Here is a 10,832-nt window from a genome sequence, read left to right as displayed (position 1 = left end):
CCTAAAAAAAGAGATACCCATAGACATACAAGAAGCCTACAGAACTCCAAATAGATTGGACCAGAAAAGAAACACCTCCCGTCACATAATTGTCAAAACACCAAACGCACAAAATAAAGAAAGAATATTAAAAGCAGTAAGGGAAAAAGGTCAAGTAACATATAAAGGCAGACCTATCAGAATCACACCAGACTTCTCGCCAGAAACTATGAAGGCCAGAAGATCCTGGACTGATGTCACACAGACCCTAAGAGAACACAAATGCCAGCCCAGGTTACTGTATCCAGCAAAACTCTCAATTAACATTGATGGAGAAACCAAGATATTCCATGACAAAACCAAATTTACACAATATCTTTCTACAAATCCAGCACTACAAAGGATAATAAATGGTAAAGCCCAACATAAAGAGGCAAGCTATACCCTAGAAGAAGCAAGAAACTAATCGTCTTGGCAACAAAACAAAGAGAATGAAAGCACACAAACATAACCTCACATCCAAATATGAATATAACGGGAAGCAATAATCACTATTCCTTAATATCTCTCAATATCAATGGCCTCAACGCCCTAATAAAAAGACATAGATTAACAAACTGGATACGCAATGAGGACCCTGCATTCTGCTGCCTACAGGAAACACACATCAGAGACAAAGACAGACACTACCTCAGAGTGAAAGGCTGGAAAACAACTTTCCAAGCAAATGGTCAGAAGAAGCAAGCTGGAGTAGCCATTCTAATATCAAATAAAATCAATTTCCAACTAAAAGTCATCAAAAAAGATAAGGAAGGACACTTCATATTCATCAAAGGAAAAATCCACCAAGATGAACTCTCAATCCTAAATATCTATGCCCCAAATACAAGGGCACCTACATACGTAAAAGAAACCTTACTAAAGCTCAAAACACACATTGCACCTCACACAATAATAGTGGGAGATTTCAACACCCCACTCTCATCAATGGACAGATCATGGAAACAGAAATTAAACAGTGATGTCGACAGACTAAGAGAAGTCATGAGCCAAATGGACTTAACGGATATTTATAGAACATTCTATCCTAAAGCAAAAGGATATACCTTCTTCTCAGCTCCTCATGGTACTTTCTCCAAAATTGACCATATAATTGGTCAAAAAACGGGCCTCAACAGGTACAGAAAGAGAAATAATCCCATGCGTGCTATCGGACCACCACGGCCTAAAACTGGTCTTCAATAACAATAAGGGAAGAATGCCCACATATACGTGGAAATTGAACAATGCTCTCCTCAATGATAACCTGGTCAAGGAAGAAATAAAGAAAGAAATTAAAAACTTTTTAGAATTTAATGAAAATGAAGGTACAACATACCCAAACTTATGGGACACAATGAAAGCTGTGCTAAGAGGAAAACTCATAGCGCTGAGTGCCTTCAGAAAGAAACAGGAAAGAGCATATGTCAGCAGCTTGACAGCACACCTAAAAGCTCTAGAACAAAAAGAAGCAAATACACCCAGGAGGAGTAGAAGGCAGGAAATAATCAAACTCAGAGCTGAAATCAACCAAGTAGAAACAAAAAGGACCATAGAAAGAATCAACAGAACCAAAAGTTGGTTCTTTGAGAAAATCAACAAGATAGATAAACCCTTAGCCAGACTAACGAGAGGACACAGAGAGTGCGTCCAAATTAACAAAATCAGAAATGAAAAGGGAGACATAACTACAGATTCAGAGGAAATTCAAAAAATCATCAGATCTTACTATAAAAACCTATATTCAACAAAACTTGAAAATCTTCAGGAAATGGACAATTTCCTAGACAGATACCAGGTATCGAAGTTAAATCAGGAACAGATAAACCAGTTAAACAACCCCATAACTCCTCAGGAAATAGAAACAGTCATTAAAGGTCTTCCAACCAAAAAGAGCCCAGGTCCAGACGGGTTTAGTGCAGAATTCTATCAAACCTTCATAGAAGACCTCATACCAATATTATCCAAACTATTCCACAAAATTGAAACAGATGGAGCACTACCGAATTCCTTCTACGAAGCCACAATTACTCTTATACCTAAACCACACAAAGACACAACAAAGAAAGAGAACTTCAGACCAATTGCCCTTATGAATATCGACGCAAAAATACTCAACAATATTCTGGCAAACCGAATCCAAGAGCACATCAAAACAATCATCCACCATGATCAAGTAGGCTTCATCCCAGGCATGCAGGGATGGTTTAATATACGGAAAACCATCAACGTGATCCATTATATAAACAAACTGAAAGAACAAAACCACATGATCATTTCATTAGATGCTGAGAAAGCATTTGACAAAATTCAACACCCCTTCATGATAAAAGTCCTGGAAAGAATAGGAATTCAAAGCCCATACCTAAACATAGTAAAAGCCATATACAGCAAACCAGTTGCTAACATTAAACTAAATGGAGAGAAACTTGAAGCAATCCCACTAAAATCAGGGACTAGACAAGGCTGCCCACTCTCTCCCTACTTATTCAATATAGTTCTTGAAGTTCTAGCCAGAGCAATCAGACAACAAAAGGAGATCAAGGGGATACAGATCGGAAAAGAAGAGGTCAAAATATCACTATTTCCAGATGACATGATAGTATATTTAAGTGATCCCAAAAGTTCCACCAGAGAACTACTAAAGCTGATAAACAACTTCAGCAAAGTGGCTGGGTATAAAATTAACTCAAATAAATCAGTTGCCTTCCTCTATACAAAAGAGAAACAAGCCGAGAAAGAAATTAGGGAAACGACACCCTTCATAATAGACCCAAATAATATAAAGTACCTCAGTGTGACTTTAACCAAGCAAGTAAAAGATCTGTACAATAAGAACTTCAAGACACTGAGGAAAGAAATTGAAGAAGACCTCAGAAGATGGAAAGATCTCCCATGCTCATGGATTGGCAGGATTAATATAGTAAAAATGGCCATTTTACCAAAAGTAATCTACAGATTCAATGCAATCCCCATCAAAATACCAATCCAATTCTTCAAAGAGTTAGACAGAACAATTTGCAAATTCATCTGGAATAACAAAAAACCCAGGATAGCTAAAGCTATCCTCAACAATGAAAGGACTTCAGGGGGAATCACTATCCCTGAACTCAAGCAGTATTACAGAGCAATAGTGATAAAAACTGCATGGTATTGGTACAGAGACAGACAGATAGACCAGTGGAATAGAATTGAAGACCCAGAAATGAACCCACACACCTATGGGCACTTGATTTTTGACAAAGGAGCCAAAACCATCAAATGGAAAAAAGATAGCATTTTCAGCAAATGGTGCTGGTTCAACTGGAGGGCAACATGTAGAAGAATGCAGATCTATCCATGCTTATCACCCTGTACAAAGCTTAAGTCCAAGTGGATCAAGGACCTCCACATCAAACCAGACACACTCAAACTAATAGAAGAAAAACTAGAGAAGCATCTGGAACACATGGGCACTGGAAAAAATTTCCTGAACAAAACACCAATGGCTTATGCTCTAAGATCAAGAATCGACAAATGGGATCTCATAAAACTGCAAAGCTTCTGTAAGGCAAAGGACACTGTGGTTAGGACAAAACGGCAACCAACAGATTGGGAAAAGATCTTTACCAATCCTACAACAGATAGAGGCCTTATATCCAAAATATGCAAAGAACTCAAGAAGTTAGACCGCAGGGAAACAAATAACCCTATTAAAAAATGGGGTTCAGAGCTAAACAAAGAATTCACAGCTGAGGAATGCCGAATGGCTGAGAAACACCTAAAGAAATGTTCAACATCTTTAGTCATAAGGTAAATGCAAATCAAAACAACCCTGAGATTTCACCTCACACCAGTGAGAATGGCTAAGATCAAAAACTCAGGTGACAGCAGATGCTGGCGAGGATGTGGAGAAAGAGGAACACTCCTCCATTGTTGGTGGGATTGCAGACTGGTAAAACCATTCTGGAAATCAGTCTGGAGGTTCCTCAGAAAATTGGACATGGAACTGCCTGAGGATCCAGCTATACCTCTCTTGGGCATATACCCAAAAGATGCCTCAACATATAAAAGAGACACGTGCTCCACTATGTTCATCGCAGCCTTATTTATAATAGCCAGAAAATGGAAAGAACCCAGATGCCCTTCAACAGAGGAATGGATACAGAAAATGTGGTACATCTACACAATGGAGTATTACTCAGCTATCAAAAACAACGAGGTCATGAAATTCGTAGGCAAATGGTTGGAACTGGAAAATATCATCCTGAGTGAGCTAACCCAATCACAGAAAGACATACATGGTATGCACTCATTGATAAGTGGCTATTAGCCCAAATGCTTGAATTACCCTAGATCCCTAGAACAAACGAAACTCAAGACGGATGATCAAAATGTGAATGCTTCACTCCTTCTTTAAATGAGGAAAAAGAATACCCTTGGCAGGGAAGGGAGAGGCAAAGATTAAAACAGAGACTGAAGGAACACCCATTCAGAGCCTGCCCCACATGTGGCCCATACATATAGAGCCACCCATTTAGACAAATGGATGAAGCAAAGAAGTGCAGACCGACAGGAGCCGGATGTAGATTGCTCCTGAGAGACACAGCCAGAATACAGCAAATACAGAGGCGAATGCCAGCAGCAAACCACTGAACTGAGAATAGGACCCCCGTTGAAGGAATCAGAGAAAGAACTGGAAGAGCTTGAAGGGGCTCGAGTCCCCATATGTACAACAATGCCAAGCAACCAGAGCTTCCAGGGACTAAGCCACTACCTAAAGACTATACATGGACTGACCCTGGACTCTGACCCCATAGGTAGCAATGAGTATCCTAGTAAAAGCACCAGTGGAAGGGGAAGCCCTGGGTCCTGCTAAGACTGAACCCCCAGTGAACTAGACTATGGGGGGAGGGCGGCAATGGGGGGAGGGTTGGGAGGGGAACACACATAAGGAAGGGGAGGTGGGAGGGGAATGTTTGCCCGGAAACCGGGAAAGGGAATAACACTTGAAATGTATATAAGAAATACTCAAGTTAATAAAAAAAAAAAAGAAAAAAAATTCCTTGAATTTCTATTGCAGCAGCTACTAGTATTAGTGGCTATGATTACCTAGGACAGTTCTCAACCTTCCTAATGCTGCAACTCTTTAAAATAGTTGTTCCCTGATGTTGTGGTGATCTCTAAACATAAAAGTTTTTGTTGCTACTTCATAACTGTAATTTGTTGTGTAATGAATCATAATGTGAATATCTTAGACGATCCCTGTGAAAAGGTTATTTGACTGTCAAAATATTCATAACTCACAGTTTACCACAGAGATTAGGAATCTCTGCCTTGAGCCCATGCCTCCTGTAGACTCTTATGACCCATGTGAGGTATGTAGTCTGGGCCACTAGAGGAAGTGGCATGAAACTGTCAATGGAACAAACTCCAGACATTCCAAAACAAGAGATTTAGATCTTATCCTGAGACTAGCAGGAGTGAGACTAACTTCTTTTCCATGTCTGCCTTGGAGCATGGAACTCTGTGACCCACAATCAAATGGTCACAGGTAGTCAGTCACATAGCTCAGAACCTGGAATTCTTCCCCATGCTGATGAGGCTTCTAAGTAGCCTTAGCCTTCAGTCAATGACCATTGTTCTCTCTGCATATTCTCATCCCTTTTTCAAAACTATATAACACTGGGCACAACCTGAATAAAGAGATGTGTATACCACATGGAATAAAGAAAGGTATATGGACAAACTAATGTCATCTTGGAGAGCAGTTTCACTGAAGGTCACTGAAGAAGGCCTTCACCTAAAGAGCTGTAACAGTAAGATCCTCAGAAAATACCTTCTTTCTCTCCTCACCCAATGGCACTTGTCCCAGCCTGAGTGTGATCCTGTTTGTCTTGAACTATGTGTGTTCTTCCTGGCCTGGTGTGCAGTGGCTGTCTGATACTCTGGAGAGAAGAGTGGACCCCACCCTTTCCTGACAAGGCACCTCAAGCCAGTGTAACAGTGGTATCCAGATGCTTCAAGAAGAGAGGCAGAATACCCTTAAAGACAAGATAGTACCATTTACTGTGTAAGCCCCCCCCTTTTTTTTTTTACAAAATACACCAATGTGGTTGCTAAGAGGACCTCACATCTGTGTCCATAGTACCTACAATAGGAAATGAAGAATCTGCAGATTGTAAGTGTGACAATTGTACCCCATTTAACATAAAGTTAACTGGCTCACTGTACATTCTGAATCCTCTCTGTTAGATATTGTGCTAGTATTCATTGTCAAATAAAACAAATATCCAATATTAAAAAAAAGAAGAGGGGCAGAACCCAGATAAACAGACCCATGTTTGATTCTCTATATATTTCCTATTATTATTATTTCACAACATTCCTTGAAGTATAGTTTGTATCCAAGCTTGAAGGAAGGATACCCATTGTAGAAAATAGAAGGTTGTGCTTGACAACTACTGACACCTACAGAACCTCCCCTGAACCAAATAAAGAGAGGTGAGACCAGAGCCAGACACCGGTACAATAGCCCTTTTCTAGACACAATGGCACATTAGGAGTTTGCTTAGTCACATTTCACCGGTGTCTGGCATGTTTTGTGTGACCAGACTTTTCCTGGATGGCCATTGCTGTATTGTGTTGTATGTTGTAGGTAATGTTAACATGATATATGGCATGTCTCAAGATGAGGAAAATTCCCAAATAATGTATTTATGAGATCTGTGCATGTTTATGTGTTACTGACTATTTGTACACTTGTTTTTGGGTAACTATCAGTTGCTCTATAGCTTAAATCATTGTCATGAGACTAATACTAGAAGAAATGACACAAAACATGACTTGAAGGTGATGCAAATAGTGTTAAAGAAATTGACAGGTATAACAGGCCAAGGCCCATGTTTCACAGATGTTACTCTTTACTTTCACTATCACTGAATCCAGAATTACCTAGGACCGTATTCTCAGCCTTCTGAATGTTGCAGCCCTTTAAAACATTTGTTCTTCATGTTGGGATGACCTTTAACCATAAAATTATTTTTGTTGCTACTTAATAACATTAATATGCTATGTAATGTATCATAATGTAAACACCTTGTATTTCAGAATGTCTTAGGTGACTCCCGTGAAAGGGTTATTTGACTGTTAAAGTATTTGCAACCCCCAGATTGAGAAACATTGACCTAGGAGTTCACGGAGGGACATGTCTGTCCATGCAGTTGACAGTGTTTCCAGGAAGGATTCACTGGAGCAAGGGATCCATCCTCTATCTGGTCATCACTGTCCTAAAGACTGGGGAATAGACATCGTGGGATAAATTGCAAAGGAGTAGGTCAGTTGAGCATAGAAGTGTTCCTCTTTTCTGTGTTCTCGGTTGCCATGATGGGAAGAAAGTTCTCTATCACATACTCCCACTGCTGTGAGGTTCTGCCTCATAATAGGCCAAAATAAAGAGCCAAATAGCCATGGACTGAGGCCTCTGAGCCCATGAGTCAGAACAAATACATTGAAAATACATTTATTGGTCACAAAGAGGAAGAGTTCATTAATAGAATGCACATACTTTGCATTATAAGTTCTGGTACGGTATAGTGTTTAGGACGAATAATGAAGTTAGTTGATGAAGAATGTATTTGGTCTAAAAAGGATACGGCATTTTTCAAGCAGCAATTCCTGCAGAAGCTGCCCTTTCTCCACTGAGTTGTCACTGCACCAGTGTTGCATCAGTCACCAGAGATACACTTCTCCATCCTTGTCCTTCCTCCTACCACCTCCCAGCTGCTCTCAAGTGTTTGAGCCAGGGAGTGTATAAAGGACTTCATTTTCTGAGTGTGCATTTGCTTTGTTTTGGTATTATTTTGTTTTATTGGTTTAGATTTTGTGCATTCTGCTTGCAAGAGAAGGAGAGTTGTGGGTATTGGATAGGTAGCTAAGTAGGTAGTTAGGACCTTAGAAAAATTGTAGGAAAGGAAACCAAGATGATTAAATGATGTATGAGTAAGAAGGTTTTAACCTAGCCTTGTTGTCTACGATCTATTTTTGGTTAATTTTTATTTATAGTGTGAATAAAGCTTCTACTCTACCCTTGATTGTAGTCATTAATCTAGTTTCCTCAAATCTCTTTGTTGGAAATAATTAATCTTTCCCATGAATTTGATTGTTTTCATTTTCATAAGTGTGCTGTGTGACAATGTGACTTCATTTTGAAACAAACTTTATCTATATTTCATAGGTTACCTCTTTCTCCATGCCATTTGACTTCCAGAGCTCATAGGAAACTGTGAAATGAGAATCCAAGATACGCAACTTTGGTTTTCCCAAGATATTGCGGGCATGCTGGCCTCTCATGTGTCCTTAGAAATTTTAGATTTATTAGATTTTTTTAGAAGCAAAGCCTGTTATGTTTACAGAGAGTCCCTACATAAATGCTTTTGTTTTGTGACAACCACCACTGACATTCATTGAAAATCTTCCAATACAGGAACATGGAACCTCTATTTAGATAAACTTTAATTACTTGTGAAATGGTTTGTATTTATCAGCAAATAAAGCTTCAGTGTTTTCTTGTCTTTGCTACTAATAATTTTGTTATTTTTGAGGTCACAGTTACAGTGGAATAGTCCAGTGTTTGCCTCAGAGAATAAGCCATGCTCCATGAGATTGCTCATAGGAAAGCATGTTTAGGAAGAGCCCAGGACTATAGAACAGCCTATATATCTCCATTCAATGTGAGAAAGAGGCCAATATTCTTCCCAATGCAAGCTTGACATCCTTGTTCCTCAGTGTATAGATGAGGGGGTTCAGGGTTGGGCTGAGGACTGAGTACAGCACCGAGGAAACTTTGCTTCTTTCTGGGCTGTAGCTGGAAGCAGGACTGACATAGGCACAGAACACAGATGAATAATACACAGAGACCACGATGAGGTGGGATGAGCAGGTAGAAAAGGCCTTCCTTTTACCCTCAGCAGAACGCATGCGCAGGATGGTGGCAATGATGCAGCCATAAGATAACAAGGTTAGCATGAAGTTGATGCCTCCAAAGAAGGCATCTCCCAAAAGAGTCATAATACTGTTCACATATGTGGGGCTACAGGAGAGCAGGAGGAGTGGGGGGATCTCACAGAAGAAGTGGGTGATGACCTTTGGGCCACAGAATGACAGCCGTGTCATCAGACCAGTGTGCACAGATGCATTCACAGCACTGATGGACCATACACTCATGGCCAGGGTCCCACACAGCTGTGGGCTCATCCTAGAACTGTAGTGCAGTGGAAAGCAGATGGCCATGTAACGGTCATAGGCCATAACTGTGAGCAGTAGGAGCTCAGAGGATGCTGACCATGCAAGGAAGAAGAGCTGGGCCATACATCCATTGAAGGAGATGGTGTTTTCCTCAGACAGTAGACCAACCAGGGCCTTGGGAATCACAGAGGAGGTGCACACAATATCCATGGTGGCCAGGTTGCACAGGAAAAAGTACATGGGACTGTGGAGCCCAGTGCTGGAGGTGACCAAAGCAATGATCACAATGTTGCCCATTAAAGCCATTGTATAGAGGGACAGGAAGCAGCCTATGAGGAACAATCTTAGACTTGGATGCTCTGAGAACCCTTGCAGCATGAACTCTGTCACTACTGTTTGGTTTACATTCAGCAGCATCATGGAGAGCATCAGGTTCCCTGCTGTGACTGTCAGGTTCTGAGAAAATGGCACCATTTACCACTTCAAAGTCTGGTTCCAAACTTTCTGCTGTCAGAAAAGGAAGGAGTGAATGTATTTCCTTCATGGAAGTCTCTAATCTTTTTTTGTCTGTACCTCACCATTGGAAAACCACATATATTTCATTTACTTTTGATTATCCACCTAGAAATTTTCTGCATGTAGATTTGAGTCTGCTCCTCCCTCATCTTCTTGAACATGTGAAAAAATTCAAGTTCAATGAGTGGAAGCATCTTCCATTTGGGATCTGCCTTGCTTTACTTCTTTGTCACCACTAAACTGCTCTTGGCAACACAGCTGTACCCCTTAGCTCCCCACCAGGCATTCTTCACACAAGGACAATTTTAGATGGACGCACTGAGATAACTCTTGTATGATGGTTCATACCTGGCCTCCTAGCTACTGAGTCAAATATTCTCTTCTGATATCTGGAGTTGTTGTTCTACTACCCACCTCAACTTGATAATGGGATCCCCATGGCCAACTAGCTATGTATTTCCTGAATTTTACTAATTGTTAACTGTCGCTTCTCCTGTAGTTGAAACTGTCCTCACTCTAAACTCATTTTCAATCTGTCATCCCAGAGAATGTTCTCAAAATTCAGTCCCAGAATCTAAAAGTACTTTTAGGTCTCTTCTGTTTAAATGAACTGCAGTAACATCAAAGTAAACACACCCATGGCCAAGCCCTTATCACTGTCTACAGATGTTCCTGTGTAGTTTCAATGTCCTTATTCAGAAATTCACCTTCATCTCCCCAGTATTTCTAGTTGCTTTTTCATGGAGCACAGCTCCTTCTCTCTGACTCATTGTCTTTCTTGTGGTCTATGGCCTTGATGGATGCTCTATAGTGTCCTGTTCCATGAGGCAAGAATGATATTCTTTACCCTCTTTATCTCTTACTCCAACTGATCCACAAAGCATTCTCCATCATTATAACTCATGTTCTCAATGTCTTCAGCTGTTTAATAGTTCCTGGGGTTCTTGTCATTTTCACCATTTCCATGTTTATCACCCAAGGAGTACTGACTATGTACCTTAAGATAACTGGACCTGTAGGCCCAGTCAAAATTCACTGTGTCTCTCCCCAGTCACTCAGTGAATAACACTCCA

The 10,832-nt window shown here is 40.4% G+C and overlaps 1 protein-coding gene across 1 annotated transcript; it reads right to left on the bottom strand.

Annotated features, from left to right (window-relative positions):
• Window positions 1–8,724: 8,724 nt before the first annotated feature.
• Window positions 8,725–9,660, bottom strand: Or13a26b (olfactory receptor family 13 subfamily A member 26B). Its single transcript, NM_001001040.1, is given in 1 exon segment — window positions 8,725–9,660. A coding segment is annotated over 1 exon segment (936 nt).
• Window positions 9,661–10,832: the final 1,172 nt, after the last annotated feature.

Source organism: Rattus norvegicus, chromosome 1 (assembly GCF_021556685.1).
Source record: "Rattus norvegicus strain SHRSP/BbbUtx chromosome 1, alternate assembly SHRSP_T2T, whole genome shotgun sequence".
In the NCBI taxonomy this organism is placed as follows: Eukaryota; Metazoa; Chordata; class Mammalia; order Rodentia; family Muridae; genus Rattus; species Rattus norvegicus.
Note: the sequence above shows the minus strand (reverse complement) of the source record. Positions and strands in the feature narration are given on the sequence as shown.